Source organism: Carassius gibelio, chromosome A5 (genome assembly GCF_023724105.1).
Source record: "Carassius gibelio isolate Cgi1373 ecotype wild population from Czech Republic chromosome A5, carGib1.2-hapl.c, whole genome shotgun sequence".
Lineage (NCBI taxonomy): Eukaryota > Metazoa > Chordata > Actinopteri > Cypriniformes > Cyprinidae > Carassius > Carassius gibelio.
The window spans coordinates 3,724,141-3,741,748 of record NC_068375.1 but is presented as its reverse complement, the minus strand read 5'-3'; the positions used below and the strand labels follow the sequence as shown (position 1 = coordinate 3,741,748).

At 38.2% G+C, this 17,608-nt stretch overlaps 1 protein-coding gene and 1 long non-coding RNA gene across 8 annotated transcripts in view; one reads left to right on the top strand and one right to left on the bottom strand.

Annotated features, from left to right (window-relative positions):
• LOC127988917 (integrin alpha-X) overlaps positions 1-17,275 on the bottom strand; it is a 121,316-nt gene extending 104,041 nt beyond the window's left edge. For all 7 annotated transcript variants that reach the window (XR_008162137.1, XM_052591389.1, XM_052591392.1 and 4 more), the window contains exons 1-4: positions 17,075-17,275; positions 16,507-16,627; positions 16,068-16,162; positions 14,184-14,239 (exon numbers count right to left, since the gene is read on the bottom strand). Coding sequence is in view for 5 of the 7 variants with exons in the window: in XM_052591389.1 (XP_052447349.1) it covers positions 14,184-14,239; positions 16,068-16,162; positions 16,507-16,627; positions 17,075-17,183 (381 nt within the window). In the remaining 2 variants the exon portion in view is untranslated. The remainder of the gene's footprint in view (positions 1-14,183; positions 14,240-16,067; positions 16,163-16,506; positions 16,628-17,074) is intronic.
• The window catches only part of LOC127989103 (uncharacterized), a 117,933-nt gene that overhangs the window by 95,056 nt on the left and 5,269 nt on the right, over positions 1-17,608 (top strand). The gene's annotated exons all lie outside the window — the stretch shown is intronic.

Here is a 17,608-nt window from a genome sequence, read left to right as displayed (position 1 = left end):
CAGTAGGCTATATTAAGAATATCTCAATAACACTGTCTTTTCTCTTTGCAGGAATGGAACAAGGTTGGTTTTGGGGGGTTCTTCAGGCAGTAATACCTCTCATTATGTTTTGATGTAACATAATGAGAGGTATTACTCTCTCAAAACATGTTTTGATTAAACCCTTGAAATCGCTATATAAACAGAAGTTAAAAAATTTAGATAAAAAACCTAACCATTTTCAGTCTTGTAGGATCAATTACAGAGACATATAATTTATATGGAGTGGGAATCATTCCAAAACCTCACACACACACAAAACGTGTTTTACTCACACCCAACGATTCACAAACAAACTCAGTGTGGTTTGCAAATACAAATCATCACTCACAAACTAATGCATTTTTTTCTGCAAATAAAAAACGTAGCTATCAAACAAATACAGTACGTTTTACATGTACAAAGAAACGTGTTTCTTCAATGACAAAAAATATCCTCCAAGTACAAACTAAAATCTTTATAGGGTACAAAAAAAAAATCCTTCAAGTACAAAACAGATTTCTACAAGTACGAAAAACTGTCACGTGACTTTTGGCACTAATTTTTCGCCTTGCTGATCCAAATGCAAACGTAAGTTTACTAGCATGTGTGTGGACCTGAAGGCATTTCGGTTGTGGATCAGCAAGGCGAAAAATTAGAGCCAAAAGTCACGTGACAGTTTTTCGTACTTGTAGAATTTTGTTTTGTACTTGAAGCTTTTTTTTTAATTGAAGGATTTTTTTTTTTTGTACTTGAAAGATTTTAGTTTGTAGTTGGAGGATATTTTTGTCATTGTAGAAATAAGTTTATTTGTATATATAAAGCGTACTGTATTTGTTTGATAGCTACGTTTTTTATTTGCAGAACCAAATGCATTAGTTTGTGAGTGATGTTTTGTATTTTTTCAAACCACACTGAGTTTGTTTGTGAATCGTTGGGTGTGAGTAAAACACGTTTTGTGTGTGTGAGAGGTTTTGGCATGATTCTCACTCTATAATTTTAGACTTTATTCAAGCATGTGTATGGTTCACAAAATTTTTCACGGTCTGGCTCCTTCTGTATCATGTGACTTTATTCATCTTCGCTGTGAAACTTTTGTGAGATCAACCAGACTATCGCATATGAGTAATTGTCTAGTTCCCTTTCGTCGTTCTGCATTTGGGCTGTCATCTTTTACAGTGAAAGCCACTAATCAGTGGAATGCCCTACCAGAGGACATAACAGGGTGTAAAACTCATGGTCTTTTTAAATTTAAGTTAAAATCTATTTTAAAATCAAACCAACTATGTAACCACTAAGACTGTTGTAGATAAATTGACTGACTGATTTATTTATTTTACAGCCATTTAAGGCCCTGACAGTATGTGTGTATGTATTCATTGTATGTTAACATATCGGTATTTTGGCATTTGGCTAAATCCGGTGCAATGCATGAAATGTGAATTTTATGTAAAAAATTGTGCACGGTCCCTTAATAAATAAATATATATATATATATATATATATATATATATATATATATATATATATATATATATATTTTTTTTTTTTTTTTTTTTTTTTATGTTAATGTTAATGTTAAAGCTCTTGTATGTTCAATTATTTTGGGAGCAAGAACCCCCATAAGGAACCATACCGCCAAAGATAAATTGTGTTGAGTAAACTCAAGTAAACTTGCCAAAGTAGTTCCTGCCTGAAATCGAGCACAGCGTTACTTCAGTCAGGCCACGGAGGCATAGGCTGTGACCAGCTGATGCAGTCAGCTGTCAAATCACTCCAATCACTACCACTCTCCTATTAGACACGGGACATATATATGTGGCACCACTGCTCTGTATGATCAACGGCTCGCAACCCTCCTTCCCTCCCCATTATATGCATGAGCATATTACTGTGTACCTTCTTGTTTCAGATCACTAAGGCTTTCAAAATCTTAGCTGGGATTGACCTCACTGCTGAGATAACCAGGTTACAGGATAGACGTCCCACTGCCACATCTGCATTATAATCACTGTTTGTTTTAAAGTCTTTTAAAGTCTTAAATGTCATGTATTTCTAAACTCGTGGTTCCGGGGGGTTAATGTTAAAGCTCTTGTATGTTCAATTATTCTGGGAGCAAGAACCCCAATAAGGAACCATACCGCCAAAGATAAATTGTTTTCAATAAACTCAAGTAAACTTGCCAAAGTGGTTCCTGCCTGAATTACATTTAGCCATTTAGCAGACCTTTTTATCCAAAGTGACTTACAAATGAGGAGAATGGTAGCAATCAAAATCAACAAAAGAGCAATGATATGCAAGTGCTATAACAAGTCTCATTTAGCTTAATTTAGTACACGTAGCAAGGTTTTATATATATATATATATATATATATATATATCAATAAAAAAAATATTTAAAAATTATAAAAAGATAGAATAGGAAAAGAATAGAGCAGGGGTGCCCAACCCTACCTGGCGATCGACTGTCCTGCAAAATTTAGCTTCAAACCTATTCATATATACCTGCCTTTAATTTTTAAATGATCCTGAAGACCTTAATTAGTTGCTGAAGCTGAACTTTGATCAATTTGTTTTGTTAATTGTATAATAAAAATATATTTTTTTTAAGAAAACCAGCTGTTATTAAATACATAGAGTGCAAGTCTAAAAAGGCCTTTTTTAGTTATAGAATTAGAATAGAGAGTGCTAAAGTTAAAGAGTCAAATAAATATGAAATATATGTGTTTTAGCCAATACAGGCTAAACAAGAGCGTTGCAAGAAGTGAGCCTTGTGGGACTCCACATGTCATGGACATCCACTTAGACTTATGCTCTCCTAGACTCACATAATAGCCTCACCCTTCTAAGTATGTCCTGAACCATTTGAGTTTTCCAGTTTTCCAGTCTCTCTAGTAGTATGTTATGATCGACAGTGTCAAACGCAGCACTGTTGATTAATTTTATATCCATATATGGTACAAAAGCAAAGATTTTGTCAGTTTGCAAGCATTATAATAATACTTTTAGTTACCATTTTTAAGGTTAAATGATAGGAACCTACCTACTTTTGGTTTGGACGAGTTCCAAGTATAACAATCTATCAATATTTAAAGGAAATGTCATTTTAAATAGAAAAGATAATCATAATTTAATAGAAAAACTACTTTTTTGGCCATTTTTCATTTGGTACACTGTTGCCATATGGCAACGTTTTCCTAAATACCCCCCCTCCCCCTAAAGAAAATTTTTACAAAATCTTTTTGGATTTGTATAATTGGAGCTATTTCATGTAATAAAAACTTATTTAAAAAAAATATTTCATGGTTAGAACATATGCGTACCATAGAGGGTTAATCAAAAAAGCTTCTTGCCAAGTCTTTTTATTTAAATGTATTTTAAATGGAAATAAAGCAATGCGAACGTACCCATTATAGAGTACTCTGAGTACAAAATCCGCTGTTCAGTTGCGCGCTCCGCTGCCGGTGTGAAAGCAAAATAGCCCCGCGCTGCTTCTGCTCTGCTGCAGCTTGGGGTGTGAACCCAGCCTAAGAATGTTAGGGCTCTAGATATGGCTTTGGATGTGTTTAGCTCAGGGATTTCTGTACATTGTTCAGTTCCAGTAACAGAACCCCTGCAGCAGGCAACTGGGTGACAGTGAGGCAGCATAGTCGTGGGTCAAAACACCGCTCTTCTGTTCCGATCAAAACATTAAACAGGTTCTCCCCACTCAGTCATGCACCCACTGAGAAACCTGATGAAAGTGCTCTAGTTTTTGGCTATTGTACGGAACATGAATATAGAGACACCAGCCACCATAATCAAATGTTTACCGGGAGCCAGAGCGCCTGACATCTTGGCAAATTTAAAAGTGTTGGCTAATGTTAAACGTAAATACAGTAAGATTGTTATTCATGCAGGCACTAATGATGACTTCGTCAGTGAGAGATCACTAAAAATAACAGGTGTGTGACAAGAGGTGTGTGACCTTGGAAGCATGATGTCAGACACTGTAATATGCTCTGGTCCCCTCCCTGCTTACCGTGGTGACGAGATGCATAGCAGATTGTCATCACTCAATAGCTGGATATCTAAGTGGTGCCCGCAGAATAACATAGGTTTCATAGACAATTGGACAAGCTTTTTGGGTAGACCTGACCTGTTGAAAAGAGATGGTCTTCATCCCTCCTGGGGTGGCGCCACTCTTCTCTCTAGAAATATGGTAAATAGTCTTATACTTGACTAACTGGGTTTATACTTGACTAACTGAGGCCCAGGTCAGGAAGCAGACAGACTGGCTAAACCGACCATCTGCTAGCTACCTCACGTCACAGAGGTCAGTTAATTCTCAGCACATAGAGACTCCCTTTACCTAGATATCACACTATAGAGACTGTGTCTGTTCCTCGAACTAAACAAATACAAAAACGTCCAGACCAAGTTAAGAGTAACAATTTAATTGAGGTTCAACAAATAAAAAACAGATGCAATACGGATAAACAAATTATAAAGCTTGGCTTATTGAATATTAGATCCCTTTCTACGATAACACTTTTTGTAAATAATATGATCACTGATCATAATCTAGATGTGCTCTGTTTGACAGAAATCTGGCTAAAACCTGATGATTACATTATTTTAAATGAGTCCACCCCCCAAGATTCCGCGGGTCCAGCAGCTCACGTCTCTAGTGGTGCGGGAGTCCCTCAACGCTCCCTTCCTGGACCCACGAAGACACCCAGTGTGCATGCACGGGAAAGAGACCGGTCTCATTCATTCATTCATTCATTCAAACCTTTATTTAACCAGGATTAAAAAAATTCCTTGAGATTAAAAATCTCTTTTACAAGAGTGTCCTGGCAAGGGGCAGCAACGTAGTTTCAAATAAATACATAGACAATAACAAGTAAGTACATTGACACACTTTCACTCATAATATTCAAACAACAATGTCATCATTTTTTATAAAAAAAAAAAAAAAAAACCTGGGTCCTAAATCTATTTAAAAACAATGACAGACAGACTGGCTTTCTGCAAGGTCCTTTAAAAAGCCTTTAAAAGAGACCAACTCCTTCAACTGTAGTTCCTTCTGAAGCTGATTCCATGCAGATGGTGCTGCAACATTAAAAGCTAATTTGCCAAAGTCAGTGCGGGCTTTAGGGACTGTCAATAAAAACAGATCCTGTGAACGCAAGTGATATGCCCCTGCAGACCTCGGGAGGATGTAAGCGTTCAGATAAGGAGGAAGTATTCCTAATACTGCTTTATAAATAAAAAGATGCCAGTGCATCTAACGCCTAATGGAGAGGGAGAACCACCCGACCCTAGAGTACAGCAGACAGTGATGAGTGTGAGATTTTAAGTTTGTGATGAATCTTAAGGCTCCATGAAACACAGAGTCCAAAGCATGAAGACACTGGGAGGTTGAATGCATATATAAAATGTCACCATAGTCCAAAACAGACAAGAATGTTGCATTTACAAGTTGTTTTTTTGCTTCAAAAGATAAACAAGACTTGATTCTAAAAAAGAAACCCAACCTCAACTTCAGTTTTTTAACCAAATCTTGGGCATGCAATGTAAAAGACAGTGACTGATCAATGGTAATGCCCAAGTATTTGTCTCCTGAGGAGAGGCGCGTTGGGTCGTAGCAGATGACTGTGAATTAGAAAGTTGTCCGTCCTAATAAGAACAATATAAGTACCGAGTTTGGTGTCTGTAGCTAAAACTACCCCCCCCCCACTCTTGACAAAAGGTGGCGCTATAGAGTGCCTCTTCCACGCCCTTTTAAAAGCTTTTTCCATTGTCTAGCTATACATAATACTGATATGTGTTTAGAGTTTCATGTAAATCTGAGGTTGTTATATGCCTCAAAATCACCATAACAGAATATTCAAGTTTGACACGTTGCCATGGCAACAATATATAAGATATCAATATCCCCACAACAGATTTACATCGGCCATGTTTTGTCATTATTCTGATGAAGTTTGAAGCAAATCGAGGGAAAAAAGGGAATCATTAATTGTCTTGTATTTTTAACTTGCAGCTTCCATAGACTTAAAAGCAGTTTTTTTTTAAAAAAGAGTTCAAATCATTCTGAGGAAATATGCATAGTTTCATGACTTTACAACACTGTATGATTAAAAGAAAATAAAAAAACTGTCAGACATCTCAACTCACTCTGTCCTTCTGTTTGAGCAATGTATGTGTGCTGACTGAGTGTGTGTGTGTGTGTGAGTGTGAGTGGGGGATGGGCATGAGCTGAGTGGCAGACAGACAGCTAGAGAGAGAGAGAGAGAGACTTAAACATATTTTTAATCACCAGAAGAAAAAAAAAAACCTTTATTTTAAATATTTTTTTTGTTGTTGTTGTTGTTGCTAATTGCAACATTTTCATTAAAGCTTAAGAAATCTCTTAGGCATTATCCTTTTCTGACAGTTTCAGGGATAATTTAAAATAAAAATAAAATACTTAGCTATTTGTGCTGAAAATAATAAACTAATTTGATACTGACCTCTGAAACCCTGTGACATGACATTTACCTGAATTGACATAATCTCATGGATGTAACAGTAAAACTGTTCAGCTCACAGATGAAGACCAAGCTGTGATGCAAGCAGAACTATTTCATAGCTGGCTATCACTAAATGTTTTATAAAAACCTGACTTTATCAAGAATTACAGCTGGAATATATGTCAATAAAGCAGTTATGAACAAACTGACCAACTATTACCATGTGTCTAAATAATAAGATTTATATATTTACACTAAAAGTTCATTTAATTTCACTTTCTTAATGATCTCATAAACCACTGACAACTCCTTAATAACTGGTTTGTAAATAATGCAATAATTTGTAAATTATAAATTGATCCTTAAAGTGTGAAAAAACAATGATTGAAATGTATAGATATGCTCAATAACAAAATTTTGATAGCTGTATTTATGAACTGCTTAATAATGCCTATTAAAGGAGTGCTATTATAGTCTTTAATGTTGCTGTTTCAGGATAAAAAAGTTCTGCAAAGTTACAATGCTCAAAGTCCAATTCAAAAGGAGATATTTTATTTAACAAAAATAACTTTTTTAAAAACAACAATGAACAATTTTTTTGGACTACAACAAGCATTTTCCGGGATTTGTGATATCACAAATTTTGACGAATGGGATGTGAATTGTCCGTCTTAATAAGAACAATATAAGTACCGAGTTTGGTGTCTGTAGCTAAAACTAAAAAAAGCGCGTACTGAGTGAGTGAGCGCCTGACTGAGTAGCCTAACATAATCATATAAGTTGGTGTTTTTTTCTTCCTCGGGGGTGTCAGGGGCGTTGCCTGTTACGTCGTTTGGGTTATTGGGCTACCTTGTTGAACGCATATCATTATATTTCACTTTTTTTTTCAAATATAATTAATTAGTTCAACTAACCGAAAGCGTACCGAACCGAAAGCCTCGTACCGAACGGTTCAATACGAATACGCGTATCGTTACACCCCTAATATATATATATATATATACACACACATTCACATTTTACATTCATTCATTTAGAGATGAGGACTTACAGATGAGGACAGTGGAAGCAATCAAAAACAACAAAAAGAGCAATAATATATAAGTGCTATAACATGTCTCAGTTAGGTTAACACAGTACACATAGCATGGGAATTTATATAATATAATAAATAAAAAGAAAACATAGAATTAAAAAAGAATAGAGCAAGCTATTGTTAGAGGTCTTTACACATACACACACACAAACACACACATACAATTCCATAATTAATAAAAAGAAAGTAGAACACAAAAAGATTAGAAAAGTAGTTCGATTTTTTATTTTTTAAGAATAGAATTAGAATAGTGAGTGTCAAAGTTAGAGGGTCAAATAAAGATGGAAGAGATGTGTTTTAAGCCGATTCTTGAAGATGGCTAAGGACTCAGCTGCCCGGATTGAGTTGGGGAGGTCATTCCACCCGTAGGGAACATTTAATTTAAAAGTCCGTAAAAGTGACTGTGGCGAGTGGGGCGGGGCCGAGAGGCGTGGGAACGAGGAGTGAGGCCAGGTGTAGTGATTGGAGATGAGCTGCACCTGCACCCCACTGCCGGTATCGAGTCCCATGTAGGAGATGGAAGGATATAAAACTGGAGCGACTATAGTGAAGGACGAGAGAGGACCAGGCCTGGGCCATTATTTTATGTTTGCTTTTTATTTTGTGCGCACCAGTCGTCCGTGAGGGGCTGGTGCGCTGTTTTGTGCTTATTTTTGAATTATTAAAATGTTTTGATTGTGCGCCGGTTCCCACCTCCTTCTTCCCAATGATTACAAACGTTATATCGTTACTGTGGGAGAAGGAAGGATGCGCTGCTGAAGATCCCTCGCCGCTGTGGTGAATCCGCGGTGCCCTGAAGCTGGCGAGGTATGTGCCGCCATGGACGCTCGAGGCGGTGGGCTTGAGCGAGTTGCCGGGGACGGGCGAGCTCGCTGCCGGCCGCCCACAATATGGAGGGGCGGCTGCCGTCTGTGAGGGAGCGGAGGAGTCGGCGCCGTTCGCCAGGTGGCCGGAGCCTGCTGCCTCCGCGATGGAATCCGGAGGGGCAGGGAACGGAGGACTCCTGCCGTCTCCCAAAATCGGAGGAGGCGTCGCCGTCCATCGGGCGGCGGAGGAGTGTCGTGCCGTCCGCCGAGGGCTGTCCATTGCCACCGCCAGGCACCGCGGAGGAGATCACCCAGCTGTTGGAGGGCCGAGCAGCAGTGCGTTTTTTTTTTTTTTTTCTCTCTCCCCTCTCTCGTCTCTGTCACTCCTCCTTCCATTTCCTTTTCTCTCGCCTCGTCTGTCCTACCCCCAGGTTCCCGCAGGTCCCCATGAGCGGCCCCCCCCGGAGGGAAGGGGGGAGGGGTAGAGCGCAGTCTCAGGAGTACCCCCCAGCCTGCGAGGGGTGATGGGGGTATGTGGCGAGTGGGGCGGGGCCGTGAGGCGTGGGAACGAGGAGTGAGGCCAGGTGTAGTGATTGGAGATGAGCTGCACCTGTGCCCCACCGCCGGTATCGAGTCCCACGTAGGAGATGGAAGGATATAAAACAGGAGCGACTATAGTGAAGGACGAGAGAGGACCAGGCCTGGGCCATTATTTTATGTTTGCTTTTTATTTTGTGCGCACCAGTCGTCCGTGAGGGGCTGGTGCGCTGTTTTGTGTTTATTTTTGAATTATTAAAATGTTTTGATTGTGCGCCGGTTCCCGCCTCCTTCTTCCCGTTGATTACGAACATTATATCGTTATAGTGACTTTGTGTTTATTTGGGATGGCACAATAAAGTGACGTTCACTTGCAGAACGCAAGCTTCTAGAGGGTACATAAGTCTGAAGTAATTAATTTAGGTAAATGGGTGCAGAGCCAGTGGTAGTTTTGTAGGCAAACATCAATGCCTTGAATGTTATGCAAGCAGCTATTGGAAGCCAGTGCAAATTGATAAACAGAGGTGTGACATGTATTCTTTTCGGCTCATTAAAAATTAATCTTGCTGCCGCGTTCTGAATTAATTGTAAAGGTTTGATAGAATTGGCTGGAAGTCCTGCCAAGAGGGCATTGCAATAGTCCAGCCTGGACAGAACAAGAGCTTGAACAAGGAGTTGTGCAGCATGTTCCGAAAGAAAGGGATTGATCTTCTTGATGTTGAAGAAAGCAAATCTGCAGGATCGGACAGTTTTAGAAATGTGCTCTGAGAAAGTCAGCTGATCATCGATCATAACTCCAAGGCTTCTAGATGTTTTTGAAGGAGTTATGGTTGATGTGCCTAACTTGATGGTGAAATTGTGATGAAACTATGGGTTTGCTGGAATCAAAAGCAGTTCTATCTTAGCAAGGTTGAGTTGAAGGTGATGGTCCATCATCCAGGAAGAAATGTCTGTTAGACAAGCTGAGATGTGAATAGCTACCATTGGATCATCAGGATAGAATGAGAGGTAGAGTTGAGTGTCATCAGCATAGCAGTGGTATGAAAAGCCATGTTTCTGAATGACAGTACCTAATATTTCCATGTAGACAGAGAGGAGAAGTGATCCAAGAACTGAGCCCTGAGGCACCCCAGTAGTTAGATGTTTTGACTTGGACACCTCACCTCTCCAAGCTACTTTGAAGGACCTATCTGATAGGTAAGACTCAAACCAGTAAGTGTGTTTCCTGAGATGCCTTTTGCCAGTAGGGTTGATAGGAGGTGGTTACCCGTGTCAAAAGCAGTGGAAAGATCAAGCAGGATAAGTCCTAAAGATTTGGATTCCGCCCTTGCCTTGCTGTCAAGGAGGTTGTTGTGTGTGGGAAATATAGAGATTTGGTTGAACACAGCTCGTTCAAGTGTTTTTGCAATGAAAGGAAGAAGGGAATCTGGTCTGTAGTTCTCTAAAAGAGATGGGTTGAGGTTGGGTTTCTAAGGAGTGGAGTTTTACGTAACTGTCTAAATGATGAGGGAAAAACACCAGTGTGGAGGGATGTGTTGATGATGTGAGTAAGTGCAGGTACAACTGCAGGAGAAATGACTTGAAGGAGTGGAGATGGAATAGGATCAAGTGGGCAAGTTGTAGGGTGATTAGAAAGGATGAGTTTTGAGACTTCTGCCTCAGAGAGTGAAGAGAAGGATGTAAATGAGTGTAAGTTTGCTGGTGATATGAGCTTGACTGATTGTGGTGTGGAAAATTGTGCACTAATGTGTTTAATATTATTAATGAAAAATGTTGCAAAGTCGTCAGCTATTAGAGATGAAGCAGGAGGGGGAGTAGGAGGACAAAGAAGTGAGGAAAATGTTTTAAAAAGCAAGCGAGAGTTAGACAAATTTTTAATTATGGTAGTATGTCAATTTAGCAGTGGAGACATTAGCAGAGATAGAATATAGAAGTAACTGATACAAATTAAGGTCAGTAGTATTTTTGGATTTGCGCCACACCCTTTCAGCAGTTTTAAGCTTAGAACGGTGTTTGCGTAGATCATCAGATAACCAAGGGACAGAATGGGTGTTACGGGCTGGCCTGGAAGATATGGGGCAAACAGTGTCTAAACAAGATGTAAGAGTGGAGCAGAAAGTATCAGTAGCACTGTTAGCATCCAAAGATGCAAACAGTTTAGGGGAAGGAAGTGAAGATGAAACTATTGCAGAAAGCCAGGAGGGTGAAAGTGTGCCTAGGTTACGTCGAAAGATGACGTGTGGAGGGGTAAGTGATGTGTCAGGGACCATATGTTGAGGTTAGGAGTGAGGAGGAAGTGATCCGACTATTATTATATATATAATTTTTATATATATAATGTACATAATTACAACATTTAACCCATTCGCACGTGAGTTTAAAATATTCTAGCTCAGCCTCCACTGTGAGTTTTTTTTAGGCAACTGTTATATTAGAATTTAACGCCTTATTGTTTTCGTGCCGATAGGGATGGGTATTGCTAAGGTTTTAAAGGTATTACTACTCTTACCGATACTGCTTAACGGTCCGGTACTTTAACGGTATTCTTATCGGTACTTTGTGTTGTGTTACATTGTGTTGTGTTAGGCAGTCGAAAACTTTGCATTTCTCGGTCTGCACATAATGCACTTTTGAAAGATGCTTTGACTGATTGCTTGTGTTTCCGCCCTTACATGCAAAAAATGTTGTTGCGCTTATGACAACCAGCGTTGTCTGCATCAACTCTAGTGAAGTGTAACCAGACTTTGGAAAGTTTAGCTGTCTCCGCCATCGTCACTCTTTGTATTAAGCAGGAGTTTTCGTACTGTAAGGGTCCGTTCACATATCACATCTAAAAACGCATGGAAAACACTAGGCACGCCATTTTCTGATTATTTTTTCCCCAAATCCTTCGGGCACTTGCGCTCTTGAGGAGTCTGTCGTTACTAAGCAACCATGACCTGCTCTCTCCATGAAGACGCGGAAATTAACTCAATGCGGTGTGGACGCGCCTGGAAAAAATTTGCTTGTCGCACCGCGTGCGCATCGCTGCCACGTCGCTTCCATTATGAGTGCGCATACCGCACGCCTACATTTGATATAACGAACTTGAGCATGCAAAAGACGCGATATGTGAACGAGTTACAACAGAACAGCAATGTATTTTCATGAACCTACTGTAGTAGAGGAGGTAATTCTGACTTTGCTACAAGAATCTGGCACTTCTGAATAAGGTACTGTAAGTATGTTTTGTTATTAGTTTAAGTATTTGTTACTGACTGTTCAAATTCTGAGATTGGAGCATTGTGTGTTTGTGATAGAGAGAGCTTGTGTATGTGTATGAGAAAAAGAGACAGGGTCACATCATAGAGGCAGCTGTCTTAACCGTCCATGGCTTGTGTCATGGAGTGCAAACACATACGAGCTTCATCAGTGTGCCTGTCATGTGACTCTGTTCCCCTTTCGGACTTGAACTGATGGTAAAACTGAGGACATTATTAACTGTCTTTACATTAAGTTTGAAAGATGAAGCTCATGATTATAAGAAGGTGATTGTTACCTTTCCTTTAGCAATTTCCTTCCTTTTTTTAGAAACCTAAAATGTCTTGAGCCAGAAATTATGCCTTTAGCAGACAGGGCGTTGGCCATTCTTTGGCCTCCCTGGAAGTAAGGGGTAGACTTTTAGGCCTGGTAGAAACTAAAAGGGGTCATATGGTGTGATTTATTTTTTCCGTTCTGTTTGGAATGTTACAAGCTCTGTAAAGTTAGACTAAATACTAAAGACTAAAATCTCGAATCCTAAGAAAAATTCTTTATAAAAGTTAAGACAAACATGCCCTCCTAAAAAGGCTCATTCTAACACCACTTCACATGTCTAAGTCACAATGTGGAAAGATTTGCATAAAACTGCCCAAATGTTCACACAAAGAAAGCAGAACTTTCATTCTCACTAGGTCCGTTTACATGGACACTTTTTGCTTCCATCGGAATTAATTCAGTTTGATTGATGAATCCGAACATAGTGTTTACATGAACGCTGAATAAAGTGATTGGGTTGATATGCGCGTTTACATGTCACAAGCTTTTGATCGGATTTACTCTTTTGACATGCGCACACTGCATGAATATACAGAGTTTCCCGCTGCTGATGCATACTGTTTTAAAAGGCACACGTGATATTTATCTGCTTCGGGTCCTAATTAGGCGATGACCAGCACATGAAGTGTTGTGCTGCTTAACGTTACTCAAAAAAAAAAAAAAAAGGTGTAAAAGTGCCCCTTCCTGCACCCAAACCCGCACCCAATACTAGTTGTCTGTTGATTAGAGTCTTAAAAAAGGACTGGTGGGATGTGGTCCTATTCCACTTCACATACGCTGAGTGAAAGGGGAGTTTTATAATGAGAGGACACTTACTGTATTTATGACACTTTATTCACCAGGAAGAACAGCTCGCTCCACGCGTCATACGTCATTACGCTATTTCTACATCACTGCGCATGTGCACTACTTTCCAGTTTCGGTGTTCAATCCGATCAAGTGTTTACATGTCCTCTAGCTCAGATTACAAAAGGAATAAACCACCCCTTACAATCCGATCAAAATTTTGCCGGATCTGGCCAATTCTATCCGATTTACATGTTTACATGTGATTTTTCTTTTATTCTTATTGTGCTTCTAGTCCTATTACGATCGGATTAGTAGTGTCCATGTAAACGCAGTGAATTTTGCAACCGGCACCATGTTGTGGAGTTACTGTGTGTTTAGTTGTGAAAGTGAAACTACTTTGTTTGGCCTTCCAAAAGAGGACACAACTTCAAATCAGTGGTTAAGTTATATTTACAACACTGTTACAGAAAAACACATTTTATGGAGGATGAGGATTGTTTCCTGAACATGCAGACAAGCCTACAATGCATCAGAGGCAGAAAGGCTGTTTCTATAAGGTGGGGCAGTTTCAACTTTGCAAGGACAGTCTGGCACTTCTGACTCTGGTTAGAGTCTGGCACTTTTGTGCTGGTGCAAGAGCATACACATGAAGCTATAAGATCGAACCTGTAAGCAGTATATATATTTTTTTGTTTTAAGTCAGGTTTTCTTTTCATTTAAGAAATTTACTACATTGAATGCCTCATACAGAAAGTCAGCCTGCGGAAACATTTATTCATTTAAGCATGCATCAGGACAAATGCATTTTATTCACCTCTTACTCAACTTGTTTTTACCACTGCCATAATAATCAACACTACTTACCAAAGCTTGAGCATCATCACAGGTGAGAGCCAAACCTAACGCAATGCCTGGATCAACTGAAAGTGAAATCAAATTTAGCATTTAATTCAAATACCAGAAACTTTAAAACACACCTTTTATAGTTTATATGCATTTGTATGGCATCTTTCACAATATGTTCCAACTTTACAAGAAATAGTGTTGTGTTAAGAGCCATGTGTAAGGACTTTTCGGGGACTTTTTTTTTCAGTAAAATGCAGTGTTGAAACTTTGACACAAACTTTGGAGATTTACTTCCTCTTTTTGAGTGAGGAAATAATCTATTCCTCATAGTTCTCGATGTCAAAGCTGTAAGTAAACAAATAAATAAATATAGGTCCCACTTTATATTAGGTGGCCTTAACTACTATGTACTTACATAAAAAAATAAGTACAATGTACTTATTGTGTTCATATTGTATTTTAAAACACTTTTGCTGCTATTGAGGTGGGATAGGGGTAAAGTTAGGGAGAGGGTTGGAGGTATGGGTAAGTTTAAGGGTGGGTTAAGGTGTAAAGTATGGGTCAACAGTGTAATTATAAATGTAATTACAGAAATTAAATACAGATGTAATTACATGTAGTTTTTTTTTTAATATAAGTACAATGTAAAAACATGTATGTACAGAATAAGTACATTGTACTAAATTATTAATTAAAATGTAAGTACATAGTAGTTAAGGCCACTTAATATAAAGTGGGTCCAATATATCAATTACTTTTTTGTTTGTATTACTAAGAAAAAAACCCCATTAAAATACATGTGATGACTTTCATATTTTCTATCTCACAAAAGTGGATATGAAAGAACCAAGCTGAGGTCAAACCAAAACACAGCAGAGCAGTTATACATTAATCTGATGGTGTTGGTAAATGTATTTAACCTTAACTAAATAATATGACTTCATAAGAGATTAGGCAAGATATACAATATATCAGAGTTAAAGCAATATGTGTTTCACAGTGAGAAAGTCACAGTTAACAATGTATAACAATGATTAAGCAAGTTTGTTAAATGAAAATATTCTATCAGATAAGTGAGCTTAGTTTGTGCATAATCATATGCTTAAAACATACATATTTTTAAGATAATATTAATTTAACCAATTACAATTTGTAATTGAGTGGTGGTGGAGCACACTTTTGAATCCACCCCTTGGTCCTTTCAAAATCACACCACTCCACTCAGCGCTCCACCCCGCATGCTCACATACTCTGTGAGTAGCTGTTGCTGTCATGAGATAAATCTATTTCAGAACCAGATGTCATCAAAATAATTTGCCTGTGGGCCTGATATTATTGCTGGTGGGCCCATTTTGAACACCTAATACCAACTACTGCTCCAACCCATGACCAAAACAAAAAGACCTGTACATTTTTGTGGAATTTGTCATTAATTGTAATTGCAAACAGTGATTGACGGTCATAAAAACTCCTCTATAATGTGCTGCTGATGTTGGTATCTCTCTGTTATAAGAAGAACGTCTTTCCCTGAAATGGATAGGTCAGATAAAGGAGATATCCAAAATGTTGGTTGCTTCTAGTAAGCTTTGAAGCATAATACAGTATTATAATGATGTACATGCAAAATTGACATTTACATTTAATCATTTAGCAGTTGCTTTTATCCAAAGCAACTTACAAATGAGAACAATAGAAGCAATCAGACCAACAAGAGAACAACAACAGTATACAAGTGCCATGAAGAGTCTCAGTTAGTCTAGTACAGAACACGTACTAGACTAACTGAGTAACTTTTTTTTTTTTTTTTTGGATATGATAGAAAAGAAAAGAGTGGTTAAATTTGATTTAAGATTATAATTGTTTTAGTGTTTTATGTAGTGTAATGGTGTTGAGCAATATCACCTGTCACTGGGAGCAGCATACACTGATTACCACTGTAAGAACACCTATAAAGACCACCAGTTCCATTATGAAGGTTAGGTGCCGTCACTAACACACTAAAAAGGGAACAAGACAATTATTGTAAAGGAAGGAAATGCAGTGTTTCAACAGGACATTAACGCAACATTACTGCAACTGTATTAATGTCTGTATATGATGATTCAGAGATGTACTTAGGGAGAAGGAAATTTTAAAACATTTTAGAAGATTTCCTGACTGTGGATTATGAATTATAACCTCATAATTTTCCAGTAAACAGACACAAACTTTTTGTGGTCATTTATATAGAGTTAGGAATGAGTGATTTTGGTCACAATATAAAATAATAATGTAAAATAATCTCTAAATTTGGTCATTACCATAAAGAGTTATTTCGACCTTATTAAAATGCAGGCCTCACCTGTCTCCTTGCGTAGGTCCAAAATGACAAACCTGATGGCCAAAATGAGAGCCTACCTCAGGAGCAGTGAAAACTCTTGGATTCAGTGTCTCTAAACTGAACCCCAAGGAATGACGTGCCACTGGAAGATACAGAAGTCAGGACAATTAAGACCATTTGTCTTTTTACACATTTTTAATGCCTCTTTTCAGCACATGTGGCAACGTGTGATCTCTCTCTCTCTATCTCTCTCTCTCTCTCTCTTTCTGTGTGTCTATATATATGGTAAAAAGAACAATCGTTGTTTTTGTGGGAAATAGATATAAATTCTGAAAAAAACATTCATAATATAATACATTACTGTGTTTAAAAAAAAATAAACTACAATAAAATATTGTTCTATAAAGTGTTTGGAGTAGGCTATACATACACTGGCTATGCATACAGAAACCTCAAGCAGAGTAACCACAGTTGTAGTTCTGATGATCCACTTAATGTTATTCATACAATATCAAGTGTGACATAAGTTTTCAAAAACTTTTAGGAACACTGTATTTCAAAAACATAATAAGCAAAATCGGTTACTTACACAGGAGAAATCCGAAAAAAATATATATAAAAAAAGCTTGACATAGTTGAAAGATACAGCATGATAATGGTTTAGGATCCCCAACAGATTTAAATGGATAATTGTTCATATTCGAAGGTGATTATAGAGGATGAAGAGGAATTATCTGAGTGAAAGCAAACACGTTCACAGTACGTAAGTTCCAGAGTGAAAGTGAAGTGAAACAAAGCTGCTATGTTATTTTGATGTGAAACATCATGTGGGGGTGAATCATGAGAAAGTTCAGTGAAGGGCGATGAAACCAACCAGCAGCCAGTGAGCAGATGCAGATATGCAGCAGTAAAGAATCAAGTCTCTACTGACACCTAACAAACTCACACAATCCTGCACTTTCCAAAATGTCTAAAAGACATGATACTACCAAGGTAGATATCCAAAGAGTATTATGTTGTAAACTAGTGAAAGGCGTACAGGGTGTTAAATGTTAAATGCTCTTTCTACCTGTTATGACCCTAATAAATTACTCATTGGCTTATGTTGATGTTATTGGGTTCA